At 43.6% G+C, this 17353-nt stretch overlaps 1 protein-coding gene across 1 annotated transcript; it reads left to right on the forward strand.

Moving 5' to 3' along the window:
- Nucleotides 1-6908: 6908 nt before the first annotated feature.
- LOC107115715 (vomeronasal type-2 receptor 26-like) lies at nt 6909-16246 on the forward strand. Its single transcript, XM_015417473.1, has 6 exons — nt 6909-7075; nt 8227-8518; nt 8653-9480; nt 10426-10653; nt 13922-14057; nt 15348-16246. Exons 1-6 carry the CDS (start codon nt 6909-6911, stop codon nt 16244-16246), a joined length of 2550 nt encoding a protein of 849 aa, XP_015272959.1.
- Nucleotides 16247-17353: the final 1107 nt, after the last annotated feature.

Raw genomic sequence — 17353 nt, forward strand, 5'->3', positions numbered from 1 at the left:
TCATCTCATCAAGTCCAAACTTAATTACTCGGTACCCAGTTACCCTCATAAAGCAACACTTAATCAACTCTCAGGTCTATTCACCATACTGATTAGCTTCCTGTCTGGTATTTGTAGGATCATCAAGCTCCTTTCACACCTTCTACATAACTTAGAAAGGCTCATCAGTGTATTGTCTTTGGGGCATCACATCAGTTTCCCTTGAGGTCCTGTTTTGCCCTATATCAAGAGCACCCAGGCATCAGTGCAGTGTGTGTATTCTTGCATCCATATCCACACACCCCAATCTGTTGGGTCTTCTCTCCATGAAACACTGGTCATTTTGCTGCTGCCTCCATGTACCTCTTCCCTCCAAGACTGGAAATTATAGCCCACCCCTGAAATTGGTTTCCCCTTTCCCCTTTGCCTTTCTTTAGCCAGCTCTGTTTCTGTTTATTTTCATGTAGTTTGGTTTTTACTCTTTTCTTTAAAATAATAAGTCCTCTGGGTGAAAATCAGCATTGTTTGTTTTGAGAGTTCTGTTATGTAAAAAATCTCAGAAACAGATGTGGAGAATACCAGTTAGCCTCTCTTACTCTGTTTCCTTTAAGCTAATTCCCCCAAATAATTAGGAGGCAACCACTTTTGAGAGAATCACTTTAACAATTCTTTTAACTTGAGATGCTGCAGATTAAACTTAAGACCATCTCATGCCAAGTGAATATTCTACCACTGAGCCAGGACTCCACCTGAATTCTTCCCTAATAGGAAGGGAAAAACCTGTCATTTGACATGTAGAAATCAAGAACCACAGTTTTTCATGGTGTTGTACATCACCCTGACACCTTCAGGACAGAGTGGTTTATAAATTTAATAAATACTACGACCACAAATACTAACAGAATTAACTACTTTATTTTAGTCTTCAAAGAACATCAAACAGTACCTGATAACATCCTATTACATTTACATGAATCATTTTTATAGAAACTAATCTCCGACAGTATTAGTACAGTTGATGATTTACAGTATTGTTTCAGGGGATTGGAAAACTCCTCAACAAAAAAAATTTCAACTTCCTCTTGGGAAAACTAAGTTTACAAAAGTGTGAGAAAATAGTTTGGCTTCCTATGAGTCCAACTACCAGTTCACAATGGATGTGAGGGCATTTTCTTATGATTTTTGAAAATATCTTTGACAACACTTCCTCCCCATACACCTTCCAATGGTACGGATGTTTCTTCCTCCCTCCCGTGTGACTGATATTCATGGTTTTCAGCCAAATGCTGGTGAGCCCGCATGCGGGATAAAAATGTAATAAATGAAATGAAATGAAATTATTCAAGAGTGCATGGAAAGACTCTGGGTTTTTATCCCTCCCCCCATCATTCAAGTGTCTTCTTTGATCTGCCTTTCCCAGGGATTATTATGGTGGAAGAAGAGTTTTCCTCAGAACATTCTGTCCCATGTCCTCAGGATGTGATGTGCAAGTGGAACAAAGAGTCACAGAGAGTCTTCCTGCCTGGCTGGGGAGCAACAGTTTTCCTAACTGACTAACCCCAGCACTATTAGCTGTAGCATCAACCAAGCCATAACCATGTTTGTAATGAGAATTTGGGAAAAGAAAAAGAGGGATTCCTGTCCAGCTTATTTATTCTATTTTTCTTTGTGATATTGCTCACCATATTTAAACACTTCTCTTTTCTTCCTTTCAGACATGGAAGCCTGTGTCAATTGTCCAGATTATCTTTATCCCAGCAGAGAGAAAGAACAATGCATCTCCAAACATATAAGCTACCTCTCTTACCAAGAACCTCTGGGGCTGGTGTTAGCTATGTTGGCTATTTCTTTATCTGTGTTGACAGTCCTGGTTCTTGTAACTTTCATTCAGCACAAGAACACGGCCATTGTCAAAGCCAACAACCGGAGCCTTACCTATACTCTTCTCATCTCCCTCTTACTTTGTTTCTTGTGTTCACTGCTCTTCATTGGGAAACCTGAGAAAGTGACCTGTCTTCTTCGACAAGTGACATTTGGCCTTGTTTTCTCTCTGGCCCTTTCCAGTGGTTCACCGTGGTTCTGGCCTTCATGGCCACCAAACCAGGATCCAGGATGAGGAAATGGGTGGGCAAAAAAATGTCATATTGTATTGTCCTTTCTGGTTCCTTAATTCAAGCAGCTATTTGTACTCTTTGGCTTGGTACTTCCCCAGCTTTCCCAGATCATGATCTGCACTCAGTGTCTGGGGAAATCATTCTGGGATGTAACGAAGGGTCATCTGTCATGTTTTACTGTGTCATGGGCTATATGGGCTTCCTGGCCATTGTCAGTTTCACTGTGGCTTTTCTAGCCAGAAGGTTACCTGACAGTTTCAATGAGGCCAAATTCATCACTTTTAGCATGTTGGTCTTTTGCAGTGTTTGGGTGTCCTTCTTCCCAACTTACCTGAGCACCAAAGGGGAATCCATGGTGGTTGTGGAAGTCTTCTCCATCTTGTCATCCAGTGCTGGGTTGTTGGGTTGCATCTTTTCCCCTAAATGTTATATCATTTTGCTGAAGCCACAGCTGAACAACAGGGAGCAGTTAATTTGGAAAGGATGAAAACCATAAGTTTGCCTCTCTTATAGAATAGACTAAAAATGATCAGTGACAAGATCAGAGAATACTTTTGTGTCAAAGGGAGAAAAGGAAAGGAAAACAAAGCAACCAGAAATACAGTTAACTTTACCCTCTTTTGAATATTTTGCCTGAAACTTGTAAAATAGATGACTCCTATCTTATATTGTACTTAACTACATCTGCTAGAATTTTGTATGCTAAATCGTGGAGGAGATCTGAAATGCCAAGTAAAGAAGGATTTTTTAACAAAGTACTTGAATCAGCTGAAATGGATAAACTGACTTTGTTGTTGAAAGGTAGGCTTACCAAATCTCACAACATCACGGCGGGGGATCCGCATGTCTTCGCAGAATTCGTGCCGCGGGGATGGCGAGACGAGTTGCACCACCGTCGCCAGGACACGACACTACGCGTTGCTCTGGCAATGGGGCTGTTTGGAGCCTGGGGACCTAAGTGATGTCTTCCTGGATCCAGTTGTGCCACTTATCCCTAAAGCCATTATCTTTTCCTCCCTGAAGCCATTATCTTTTCCTATTTTTCCCGACCTTATGGACTACTTTATCTTGTCTTATGTACCTTACCTACCTTACTTGGTTTAGCCTTACAAACTATAACCTATCTAAATTATTCTACAAACTATTTATATACTAACTGTAAACTAGCTAAGCTAAATGTCTAATCTATCTGTAACTACCTAACTATCTAACTCCTGTCTATAAACTATTTATCATCTATCTATATATTCTGTCTAAACGTATTATCAATTCTAAACTATGAGCTATAAACTCTCTAAATTAACTAGATTGAGCTAAATACCTAAATTCTTATATTGGACAAGATTGCCAAGCAAGATGGAACACAAATTAAACAAAATATAGAACACAAATGAAACGAAATATAGCACGGGGGGTGGTTCTTAAATGTACTTCTTTTTATAGGAACTTTCGGACTCCCTTCAAAGGCATTAATCTCCATGCTGCTCTTTCATCTCAATTGCAAGACTTTTAATGGCCATCTTAAAGAGCCCTCTATGCCAAAACAAACAGTTTTGAAGAGAAGTCCTAAAGAATGAAAAATAGCTCACTTGCTCTTATCTGAAAATTGCAGGGCTTGAACCACAGTAGTTAGTCTTTTAAAGGTCAATAGTATTAAGTCAGCTCTCTGTAGGTCCTCTCGGCTCAGCTGGGTCTCGACAGAACTGTCAAGTATCCATAACAGCCTCCCACTTCAGAGCAGAATCCACAAATGGAGCGAGCAGCCACTCATCTCCAGTTGAGGGACAAGCTCCTTGCCAAGGCTCTCCCTCCAGGAAAGAACAAGGGTGAAGGTTGAAATCCACCAGGGAGGTCTGTGGAACAGCAAGGGCAAGTGGGGAGGCAGAGGAGCTCTCACTCGCAACCACTGTCGTTGGGCCCGGAACTGGAACCGGAATTTAGCAGATTACTACTTATGAAAATGAAGGCACAAAATATTTTTTATGGAAGTGCAAACTCTAGCCATTTGCCTGCCCACCCCTTCAATAAGTTATGGGTTAAACTGGGGATTTAATTTAGATATATAAGCTGATCTGCACCAATACGTTAAAGCATGGGTTGCTTTGGGCTTTAAACACAAGCCTCCTAACAGGGCAAACCCACCCTGGCTCAGAGCCAGGTCCAAAATCCTTCCAGACCTTACTCTTCACGGCCCCCATGCCAGTGCGTAGAGGGGGGGAAGGTCACATTCCAGCCCATGGCTGCAAAGCCTTAAGGCTTGTCATATGCTCCCCCACCCCAAAGAGGCCCCCAACTGAGTCACCCCAACTGCGAAGCCCATAGGCACCCAGTATAAGGACCCCCCTATCGTTGATACCTCAGGGTGCTTACCAATTCCACATCCCCTCAACCCAGGCTTTTCCCACCTTCCCAATTAGGGCCTAACCAGTTTTACCAGGTCTTCTTAAACCTCACCACCTCTGACCATGTGAAGCAGGCAAAAAAAGGCCTTCTCTCGGCCAATCTGAGTGAGGCACCAAACATTCCTGCCCGACAGCAGCAGAGGCCATGAACACTGCTCCCTCCCATTTCTCTCTCTCTCTCTCTCTCTCTCTCTCTCTCTCTCTCTCTCTCTGAGTCTGGGAGGAAACGTTAGAGCCCTGCATGATGCCCTGCCGGAGGATCCCCGCTTGGGGGGAGGGGGTGGTGGTCTTCCCCCCGACCCTTTCCGCCCGCTGAAAAGCTCCTCTTTTGCATCATGTCTCTCATCAGAACTAGAGGAGACTGGTGTGGATGGCTACTAAGCACTGCCTAAAGTTCCCTGGAGGGTTCCTTGGGGCCGCTGTGCCTCGTCGAAAACCCAGGTGGCGGTTGGAAGGCCAGGCATCGCTGCCCAGGGCAGGGATCTACAGGAACTTTCCTCTAAGCTGTGGAGTCTTGTGAGCAAAAATACTACTTTCCGAGCTACTGGCATTGCGGGGGAGGGGGTGCATGGGGGGGATGCATGGGGGAGGGCGGTGGTGCATGGGGGGGTGCCAGAAGGGATCCTCGCTTAGGGTGCAAAATAAGCTGAGGCTGACCCTGCCTGTGGGTTGTTGATTTATAAAAACCATTTGCCGCCATATACAGCAAATAAAGTCACCAAACAAAAGATGAGGACTAACCTATGGAATGTTCAGCATTTACACAAGAACTGCAGGCTTGGATCTTATGATGTTGTTTTTTAGAGATGAGAACAAACCAGCTCTTCAACTAAAGTTCATCTGTGGTTTGCAAAGCAATGTTTGCAAACTGAAGAGCTGCCACTTACTTCCATTAATTTTAAGGCAGTTCATGGCAGTTGGTGAACAGCAGAAAGCAGGAGTTTAAATGGGTCTGAGGTTTCAACTGGAAGTGAGGCTAATGCATCAACCTATGTCATTCCTCCCATTTCCCCACCACCACTCCACTGAACAAGCACTGGGGTTTGGGAGCATCAGCAGGAGATTTCCCTCCTCTAAGACCTAAGTGGCAACTGTAGCCAGAAGTGGCCCGTGTCATGTATGTCTAGGTTCTTTCTGCACTTGGATCTCATCCCTGGTTTTATCAGAGTTCAACGTGCGGCACAATACCTTGCATTTATCCCTGGTTATAACAGCATCTATTTATTCTGGGACAAATGTGGGGTGAAACTGGGGTGACCTCAATGTAATGTGGAAAGAAAAAATACCAGAGATAATTATAGGGGTGAACTTGAGTGTAGTGTAGAATGTAACTTCAGAGACAGGGTTGAACCAGGATTTACGGTATAGTGCAGAATCTAGATCAACCAACCCTGTCCTTTCTTAGACTCAGCTGATCTGGTCCTGCTAATTCATTGCTATTTTTGCCAATGAGGCTGGATTACTGTAACATGCTCTGTGTTGGGTTGCCCTTGAAGACCACCTAGAAATTCCAACCATTTCTGAATGCGGCAAATCGGTTACTGTCGAGGGCTATTGGTTATTCAGGAGAGCTGCATCGCATATTTGTTTGGCAGGACTTTGGATGGAGTTTGGATGGGATATGACCTGCAGGGAGATGAGGAAAAAATGGTGGTGGAAAATTTTGATGTCCATGAATCTTGTGCGTCAGTTTGCATGTTTTGGGCCCAGAAGGAGCTCTCAGGAGAGAGGTGATTACGTCCCCAATAATTATGAAAACTACCAGTTTCTTGCTTGTTCACAAAGGTTTTACATGATCCAGAAGAAAAATCAACAATACCTACCTCTGATAAATGATATTAAAATTCACCTTTCTTCATCAGAACTCCATTAGGGGGGAAACGTTTCTCTCACTATTTTGCATGCTTCTTTGGTATTCAGTTCGTGGTTCCTTAAATTGATACTCTCCATATTTGCAGAGTAGAATTGACCTAATATTTCTCTTTTCAGCACTCAGTCAATTAGTTCTGGTTACTAAATTTAAAACTGTATGCATGTTAGTCCTCCTCACAACTGCATATTTCATCTTAATATAATATCCATGTTTGTTATTTGGTACTCTCTAGCCTCCTTCACTATAAGGTCTGTTTTTCCCCACTTTTAACTGACATTACGGAAGGACTGGATGCATTAGAGGAATATTTCTGCCACTTTCTGATAGTCTACTTTTCCTACAAACAGACTGCTGTTGATGTTGAGGACTGAAGGAAATTCTCTAATGCCCTTCAGAGAGGCAGATGGACGAGGAAAAATGTAGCAGAATAATGTGGTAGATGAAAACATTGCCATTTGTGTTTGGCAGGGATATTTGGTCACCAGGATGCTGCTGAATCTAGTTTTGCTGTTGATGTGGCCTTGTCCCATAGTATGTGAGATGAATTCCATTAACTGCACCATATACAACGATCCTTTTCCTATTTCTTACAAATTTTACCAGTCAGGGGATGTACTCATTGGAGGGATCCACTCTCCAGCTGTATTTGCAAATAACCTTCTGTTTTTCAGGGAACACCCTGCACAAATGGTGATTGATGACCCTGCGTAAGGATTCTTTTCCTTTTTATAATTTGTCCTGGTTATTATGGCTGAGACAAGACTGTTTAGTCATATATTACTTCAGTTACTACAACCTATTTACTATTCTGTGTGCAGACTAGAATTCCAGCAGACACTGGGGTCATCATATACTTTGTCTGAGGATTTAGGACTTTGGCACACAATGGTCTACTGAAATAACTACCCTGTGCTTTCCCCTTGTTATGGTCAGTTCTGAATTCTCTGGGACTAGTGATCTCAGGTCGCCAGTACAAGAAAGACTCAATTTTGAAATGTTCCACCTTGATTTCACTATCCATGGCTACTCAGCCTTTCCATTTCTAGTCTCTGATGTAACTACAACACATGACTGTAACTACACCACATGACTCCCTGTTCAAACCATTTTTTTCTTTTTGATACCACTTTTTGTTATAGAAATATGTAATTTTTAATTGATTGTGCAGAAATGGCATAAAAATGGCATGTGTGTTGAAATGAAAAGGGAGCCATTCTAGGAGGTATTTTTCTGAATATTCCCGAAATCCGTTCAGTGCAGGTTTCCTCCTGGAAAGTGTTCTGAGGTGGCAGTGTAAATCATTTCAAAATGAGGTAAAATATTCAAATTAAATGATGAAGAACAAAGGATTTGAATATCTAAACGGGGAGGGGAAACCAAAGTATTATCAGTGATAGGGAAATTGCATGGACCAAAAGAGTTGACAGTAGTTTATAATACATACAATTCCATCCCAAAAGTAAGCACATGGAAGTGATCTCATGGAGTCATATTTAGTTGCCACCAAGGTTAGAAGAGGATGGGGAGGGGGAGAAAAGAAAAAGAAACACAAGCAAACCTCCCCTTGTGCCATTAATGGCCGTTTCCATTTTATCTGCAAAGTTTGTCACTTGTATTTATGCTAGACTCATTTGTGTTATAAATGCCCAGTGGGGGGAGGGCACAAGCAAACCTTCCTTTACTGCCCATTTCCATTTTATTTGCTATGTTCATTGCCTATTCTTATGTCAGACAAACTCTTTTTAACAGATGTCCCGATCAAAAAGTCTGCTCAGAAGTAATCAGCCCAGATGGGAGGATGAACTATGTGTATGCAATTTCGAGCCTTCTGTTAAAAATCTCTCTATTCATGTTGCAGGTTAGTAACAAAACACTACCAGCATATCTTGGCGATGGCATTTGCTATCAAAGAAATCAATGAGAATCTCAACTTCTTATCCAACATCAGTTTGGGTTTCTACATCCTCAACTCTTACCCTATTGGAAGTATGACATATAAGGTCACGCTCAACCTACTTTCTGCACACCAGAAGCTAGTGCCCAACTTCAGCTGTGCTACACAGAAGAAACTTATAGCACTCATTGGAGGACTTCTCTCTGAAATCTCTGCTAATATTGCCACCATTCTGAACATCTACAAAACTCCACAGGTAGGCTGGATGCATGCAGGTATGGCAAATATGCATGCAAACATGCAATTCCCCATTCTTCTTTAATGCATTTTGGGGGAAAATAACTGTCCATTTACTTTCAGCTCACTTATGGATCATATCCCCTCACACAGGACGACAAAAAGCAGTTCCCCTTTGTCTATCAGATGGTTCCTAATGAAGCCTATGAGCACAGGGGAGTTGTCCTGTTACTGCACCATTTTGGATGGACTTGGGTTGGCCTCCTGGCTGTGAATGATGACAGCGGAGACACGTTTCTGCAAACCATAGTTCCAATACTGACCGAGAACAGCATTTGTGTTGCATTCACATTCAGATTACCCAAACCATCTTACATGGAAGAATTCACAGATTTTTTTTTACTGCAGTGGGGAAAATACCCGCTTCTCTTGAACAGAAAAGCCAACGTTTGTTATGTCTATGGACAAACATCAGCCATGATAATGTTACATGCAATTCTGTTTCAAGCACCCTTATATTCATTCCCCTTACCTGGGAAAGTGTGGATTACCACATCCCATTGGGACTTTGAGACATCCTCAATCCAAAGGCTTTGGGATATTGAGAGTTTTCATGGTGCCCTGTCCTTTGCAATCCATTCCAATCAGCCACCCCGATTCCAACAATTCCTTCAGACCATAAGACCTTCTTGGGATGGAGGAGATGGTTTTATCCAGGACTTCTGGGAGCAGGCATTCAGTTGTTCATTGAAAGTGTTGAATGAGGAGGAGGAAAATAAACAGATCTGTACTGGGGAGGAGAAACTGGAAAACCTTCCTGGAGTTTTGTTTGAAATGAGTATGACGGGTCATAGCTACAATGTCTACAATGCTGTCTATTCAGTGGCACATGTTTTGAATGACATCCACTTATTGAAATCCAAACACAAAAGACTGGTAGAAGGAGGAAGGGTGGATTTCCAGAATATACAGCCTTCACAGGTAGTTTTATGTTCTTAACATTGACCATGACATCATCCAGAGAGTCAGAGTCGTGCTTGTTAAGATCATTCAAAGCTTAATTAATGTGACTTCACTCCATGGCCTAAGATAAAGGACTCTGTGTTCACATTGTGAACACCCTCTCCAGTTCTGACTTGGCCACTATCACATAACATCCACACAAATACCATTTGTAAAGAACCCTCTCAGCTTTCTGCAGCCACCACCTTAAAGTTCAATGCCTTCCCACTGCCCCTAGCCAGCCTTTGCTGCACAGTCCTCAGACTCCGTCGACAGTCCTCTTTCCCCTCCCTAGTCCTTGCCCCCAGCATCTTCAGACTCCTCCCCAAGTCCTCTTCACTCAGTCAGTCGTACTCTAGCCATTGCTTAGATACCACAGCCATTTCTCTGGTTTTATATCTCTGCTTCCTCTGATCTCTGCTGTACTGGAGAGCTGCTCTTGCACTCCTCTCACTGGTTTGTTGCTCTGAGATCCCTCTTGCCAGCATTATCACCCCATTCCCACCTATCATCTTCCTTCTGGTATAGAAATGTCCACCTACCCAGCTTTTGCTGTCTTCCATAATCCTCTTCTAGACTGCCACCTGAGGAAACTTGCTAACCAAAAATAAGGCTCCTCACTCACATCTCCCCAGAGGTTTCTAGATTGTCCAGCTGGATCACAACATTCTGCCAGAAGCAATCCAAGCTGTGGGAGAGACAGCCACCAACCAGGCCTGCCAGGATCCCCCCTCCATTCACATCCAGTGCTTCAGAAACAAGGACTTTCAGCTCTGCAAATACAGTGTTAGATGGAGATAGAAATAGAGATAGGGATAAAGAGGCATGCAGATGATTCCAGATTTGTAGGGGACTTTATTAAGCAGGGAGCTAACATTTACTGAATGCCTTTTTCCTTTTGTTTAATGTTCTGTTTTAACCCAGATCCATAACTCTTTGAGGAGTATGCTGTTCAATAATAGCGCTGGAGACATCATACATTTTGATGAACACAATGAAATAGTGTCAGATTTTGATGTTACTAACTGGGTTACCTTCCCAAATGGCTCATTTGTTAGAGTCAAAGTGGGAAGATTGGATCCCCAAGCCCCTCCAGGCAATGAACTAAGTCTTAATGATGCTCAGATTGTGTGGCATAGAAGTTTTAACCAGGTGAGTTATAGTTATAGGTGTTTGACTATTTAAACACAAATCTAATTTCTCTTCAGTTTGGTGTAGTAGTTTGGGGTGAAGACTGTAATCTGTGAGAATCTCCTCAACATGAAGCCAGCTGGGAAATCTTGAACAAGCCACAGGTCTCTCTGAGCTGTTGTCTCAAGAGCAGTTTTCAAAGACCTCTCTTAGCCCCACCTACCTCACAAGGTGCCTGTTGTGAGGAGAGGAAGGGAAGGAGATGTAAGCCACTCTGAAACTGAAAGTGAAGGGGGGGGGATAGATCCAAACTAGAGATGTAAAATTTCCAGAAATTTCATAAGGCTCCTCACTCACTTCTCCCCAGAGGTTTCTAGCTGCACTTTTTAAAGGACTTGATTGTCCAGCTGGATTCCAACATTCTGCCAGAAGCAATCCAAGTTGTGGGAGAGGATCAGGCCTGCGAGGATCCCCCCTCCATTAACATCCAGTGCTTCAGAAACAAGGGGCGATTTCTATCTAGAGCTGCCTCGCAGCGCAGCCCCGTTTGCCCCGACACAAACATGTTAATTTCACACCCGAGGTTTGTAATTTTAACAAATGGAGCTACAATCTCCTGAACTGTTTCCTAGTTTATGTGGAACAGACAAAAAAAATCTCCACAAAACAATTTTAAAAATCCAGAAGTAACAATTATTTAGATTTTCTCTCCACAGTATTAAATACATTTTTAAAACCCTTTTGAAACCTAGGACTTGCTTGTCCTCAGTGCACAGAAATTAGATTAATCTGATAACATACATATTTTTTAGAAATGATTTGGAAAATATTTGAACACCTCGTCTTAAATTTTTTTATTCATCATGTTAAAATAAAATGTTCCATAATCAATTTCTTTTTTCATTTTTTCCACTTTTTTGGAAAAAAAACAAAAAAGGCTTCAGGGAAAAAATGGGGGGGAAACAGTTTTTCCTGATTTTTCCCGGTCTTCTTCCAGGCCTTCACATCTCTAATCCAAACTCCTCCTCCTTCTTCTTCAGTTTGGTGCAGTGGTTAACTGTGCAGACTCTAATCCGGGAGAACTGGGTTTGATTCCCCACTCCTCCACTTGCACCTGGCTGGATAACCTTGGGCAAGTCGTAGTTCTGATAAGAGCTGTCTTGAAAAATAACAGTTTATGTCAGAACTCTCTCAGCCCCACCTACCTCACAGGTTGTCTGTTGTGGGGAGGGGAAGGGAAAGGAGTTTGTAAGCTGCTCTGACCCCTCCCCTCCCCACCTCGTTACTTTATCTCACTTCCCTGCCGCTTAGCTCTGCTTGCCGCTTCAGATAATGCCCAAGGTCAACAGCTGGAGGTGGGAAGGAGTTTTGGCGTTGCTTCGCTTGTTATGTATCCTTTGCCTGAGAACTGGACTTGTGTTTATATTATGGACCGTTGTGTTCCCAAGGGTTGGTGCGCTCGTTTTACCTGCTTTCCCGCACGCGGGAAGTAGACCCATTGGTCAAGACCTGGTTCAAGTTCGTTTATTATGTTGCCCCTTGGGGTCTGTAGTTATTCCTAACAATTCTTGTGTTCCTGTTTGCTCCATCGCTTTGTAATAAAATTCTACTTTGATTCAAACGTGGATTTATTCGAATGCTTGGGGATCGGACACCACCAGGCCTTCGCTTAAGGAACCTCCCGCAACCATCTGAGGCCCTGGCCCCAACACCCACCCATACCGTCAATATTAATAACATCATAACTTCATTACCACCACTGAATAACCTGTGCCTTGCTGATAACGACCCAGACCATACACTAAACAGTGGACTCCCGCCATGGTATACATTATTGCTAGCACTCTACATACTGTTTTAAACTTAATTTCTTATCATTTTACTTGAGAGATGGTTTCACCTGTAATAATGATGTGAACTGCCCTGAGCCTGCTGCAGCGGGGAAGGCAGGATAGAAGTCAAATAAAATAAATACATAAAGATTCAGTTTTTCTTCCACCCTAACGGAATGTGTGGGATTCCCAGGGGGTCTTCAATCCAGGCGTGGACCAGATCCATGTAGTTTCAGCAAACCTCCTATATCTCTGTTTCCAGGGTACCTACGTTTGGCATAGGGTTTCGGGAGTCGGACTAGGAAATGGGAGATCCAGGCTGGAATGTCCTACCAGAGTGTCTGTTGTGGGAAGGGAAAGGGAAAGGAGACTCCTTCTGGTAGTGAAGGGCGGTGTATAAACCCAATCTCCTCCTCCTCTTCCTCTTCTTCTTCCTCCTCCTCTTCTACCTCTTCTTCCTCCTCCTCTTCCTCCTCTTCTTCCTCCTCTTCCTCCTCCTCCTCCTCCTCCTCTTCTTCTTCTTCGTGTCTCTGACAATGTCAGTATGTTCCATGGGACCCTTGAGCTCCCTTTTGACGTTTCTTCCCCTGCTCATTGGAGGTCAAGAGCCTTATCTCCTCTCATCACCACAATGAGCTCCTTGAGTTTCCTGACTTCCATTGCACAGCTGCCGAAGCTTAACCCCCCCCATCATCGCTGACAATCCTGGCTCCTGTCCTCTGCAGCAACCTGATGTAGGAGGAGGAAGAGGTAACTGCATTGTTCACCTCTCGAGATCTGAGCAAGGCTATTAATGATAGTAAATTCTGGAGGTCATTAATTCATAGGGTAGCCATAAATCAGAAATGGGCTGTATAAGAACACATATACATACCCACACATACACAATCAAATGCCTGCCCTCTCTCTGTGTGTACGTTTGTAATAACCAGGGGTCATTTCCTGCAGGAGTGCACAGAAGTGGAGCTCCAGCAGTAAAGAGCCCAGGGGGCGGGCACATGCAACAAGCCCCACCCCCTGCTCCCAGCAGCCCTCAGTCAGAGCAAGAAGCAGCCAGGTAAGTTGCAGAGCTCCCCCTGGGCCCCTGGTCCAAAAGAGTCCAGTGGCAACTTTAAGACCAAGTTTTATTTAGGTACAAGCTCTCCCTCCTCTGCGAGGACAGATCTGCACGTTACTCCCCCCCCCAATAGCTAGCAATCCAAAACAGTCCAGTGGAGCCTAAGCAGTGGGTGTTGCCTTCTGACACACTTCCGGAGATGTCAGGGGTGTGGCATAAGCAAATAAATTATGCTAATGAGGTCCTGCACCTCTTTTTCTACAAAATGACCCCTGGTAATAACCAAAAAATTGTGAACTGCCTGCTCCATACAAAGTCTTTCATCTCATCATAGCTTAACAAGAGACTACTTTTGCAGGACATTTTCTTCATGTAACTCTCTCTTTTTCTTTAAGGGCAGGTGCTGCCTCTATCTGTGTGCAATAATCATTGTCTTCCTGGCTACAGCAAGAGGAAGAAAGAGGGAGAGAAATTTTGCTGCTTTGATTGTTCTCCATGTCCAGAAGGGATGTTCTCTGATCAGATGGGTAGGAGACGTATTGTGAAACATTCTCCTTCAGGGTGTACATATGTAGCAGCCTCAGTATTCCCTCTAAGCTGAGTTAGAGTGACCTAGCTCAGTTTTTTAGCCTCTGGCTCAGGAAGGATGGCTCCAGAGCAAACTAATTTATGCAGTAGCCAAATTGCTTGCTCACAACTTTAATGCCAATAGCTCACAAAGTAAAAATTTTGCCCACAAGGCTCCACAGCTTAGAGGGAGAATTGGATGATTGCATGATTGGTCTGTAAAAGTAGGCATTCCTTACTCAGATTGGCAGTGGCTCTCCAGGGTCTTAGGCAGGCAACTTTCACATCCCCTCCTACCTGATCCTGTTAGCAGTCAGACCCCTCCTCTCACAGAGAAGCAGTTTATAGTTTAGAGATGAAGAAACACCCATCTTAAGATGGCTCAAAATGACACAAAATGGATGCCATACAGAAACAAGCCTGGACAAGTATCTTTGGAAGGTGAGTAAGAGCAGCTGACTGTCTGCTGTCCCCTCTATGCCCCAGAGAGATGCATGACTGTAGGATAAGGTGTCTCCCAAAATCTGTTGACTCACCCTTGGACCAATCTCATGAAGTCCAAACTTACTTCCTCTGTATCCACTTACCCTCATAAAGCAACACTTATTAAACTCTCAGGTTTATTCACCATACTGATTAGCTTCCTGTATGATACTTTTAGGTTCATCAATCTCCTTTCATACCTTCTACATAACTTAGAAAAACCCATCAGTGTATTGTCTTGGGGGGGGGGTCACATCAGCTTGCTCTTGAGGTCCTGTTTTTCCCTATATCAAGAGAACCTAGGTAGCAGTGCATTCTGTGTGTTCTTGGAAGACGAAGAAGAAGACGAAGAAGAAGAAGAAGAAGAAGAAGAAGAAGAAGAAGAAGAAGAAGAAGAAGAAGAAGAAGAGAGGAGATTGGATTTATACCCCGCCCTTCACTACCCAAAGGTGTCTCAGAGCGACTTACAAACTCCTTTCCCTTCCCCTCCCCACAACAGACACCCTGTGAGGTAGGTTTTCTTCACAACATTCTGACCCATGTCCTCAGGATGTGATGTTCAAGTGGAACAAGGAGTATCGGAGAGTCTCCCTGCCTGGGTGGGGAGGGACAGTTTTCCTGACTGACCTGCCCCAGCACGATTAGCTGTAGCATCAACCAAGCCATCACCATGTTTGTAATGAGAATTTGGTAAAGGAAGAAGAGGGATTCTTCTCCAGCTTATTTATTTTATTCTTCTTTGTGATATTTCAACACTTCTCTTTTCTTCCTTTCAGACATGGAAGCCTGTGTCAGATGTCCAGGTGATCTTTATCCCAGCAGAGAGAAAAAACAATGCATCCCGAAGCATATAAACTACCTCTCTTACCAAGAACCTCTGGGGATGGTGTTAGCTATGTCGGCTATTTCTTTATCTATGGTGACAGTCCTGGTGCTTGGCACTTTCTTTCAGCACAAGGACACGCCCATTGTCAAAGCCAACAACCGTAGCCTCACCTATACTCTTCTCGTCTCCCTCCTGCTCTGCTTCCTCTGTTCATTGCTCTTCATTGGGAAACCTGAGAAAGTGACCTGTCTTCTTCGACAAGTAACATTTGGCATGGTTTTCTCTCTGGCCCTTTCCAGTGTGCTGGCCAAAACCATCACTGTGATTCTGGCCTTCTTGGCCACCAAACCAGGATCCAGGATGAGGAAATGGGTGGGCAAAAAATTGTCCAATTGTATTGTCCTTTCTGCTTCCATAATTCAAGCAGCTATTTGTACCCTTTGGCTCAGTACTTCCCCACCCTTCCCAGATCAGGATCTGCACTCGGTGCCTGGGGAAATCATACTGCAATGTAATGAAGGGTCAGCTGCCATGTTTTACTGTGTTGTAGGCTATATGGGCTTTCTGGCCATTGTCAGCTTCACTGTGGCTTTTCTAGCTAGAAACTTACCTGACATTTTCAATGAAGCCAAATTCATCACTTTTAGCATGTTGGTCTTTTGCAGTGTTTGGGTGTCCTTCTTCCCAACTTTCTTGAGCACCAAAGGGAAATCGATGGTGGTTGTGGAAGTCTTCTCCATCTTGTCGTCCAGTGCTGGGTTGTTGGGTTGCATCTTTTCCCCTAAATGTTATATCATTTTGCTGAAGCCAGAGCTGAACAACAGGGAGCAATTAATTAGGAAGGGATGAAAACCGTACGTTTTCCTCTCTTATAGAATTACCCACTCAGAAATCCCAGTTCCTTGGGATTCTTAAAGAAATCCATCAGTTTAACTGGTTTAGAAATTCTTACCGACCTTTGGAGGGGCTCTCTCTCCCTCTTTCTACACCACTGACCTCAACTGGCCTTTGGTCAGCCAGTGCTGACAGCTTCCCTTACCTGCACTGCAATTCTAAGACCCCACTTTGTAACAGTGTCTCCTGCTATCCAGTGACTGCTTAACATTGGGCCAGCTTACTGCACTTGTGCACACCAGTGAGGGAATTAGAGATTTGTCATTTGACACCCCCCCCTTCCCCATCACCCTTTTCCAATAGTGTGTCCAAATACTGGTGGTCTATGTAGTAGAGAGAAAACTACCACCAGTATTCAGCAAGCCAGTTTGGTATAGTGGTAAGGAGTGTGGACTCTAATTTGGGAGAACTGGGATTGATTCCCCACTCCGCAACATGAAGCCACCTGCTGACCTTGGACAAGCCACGGTTCTCTTGAAGCTGTTCTCTCAAGAGCACTTCTAAAACAGCTCTCTCAGCCCCAAGTACCTCACAGGGTGTGTGTTGTGTGGAGAGGAAGGGAGGGAGACTGTAAGCCATTCTGAGACTCTGTGTGAAGGGTGGGGTATAAATCCAATCTCCTCCTCCTCCTCCTTCTTGTATTCTGTTCGTGAACATGAAATAAATGTATTGTTTTTTAAAAAAGCAAGAAAGAATGGTTTCTTAATTATTTGGGGTTGACCAAAATGGATGGACTAAAAGACTGAAAGAAATGTTTATTTCATGCTCTTTCCCCCTCATTGCTGTAGACTGGCTGTCGCAGCATTGTTTATTTATTAGGATATTTTTTATTTATTTTAGAGCCAGCATGGTATAGTAGTTAAGAGTGCTGGACCCCAACCTGGGGAACCGGGTTTGATTCCCTACTCCTCCTCTACATGAAGCCTGCTGTGTATCCTTGGGTCAGTCACAATTCTCTCAGAACTCTCTCACAAGGTGACTGCTGTGGAAAGAGGAAGGGAAGGCAATTGTAAGCCACTTTGGGACTCCTTAGGGTAGAGAAAAGCTGGGTATAAAAATCCA

Source organism: Gekko japonicus, unplaced genomic scaffold (assembly GCF_001447785.1).
Source record: "Gekko japonicus isolate JY-2015 unplaced genomic scaffold, Gekko_japonicus_V1.1 scaffold3539, whole genome shotgun sequence".
Taxonomy (NCBI): domain Eukaryota; kingdom Metazoa; phylum Chordata; class Lepidosauria; order Squamata; family Gekkonidae; genus Gekko; species Gekko japonicus.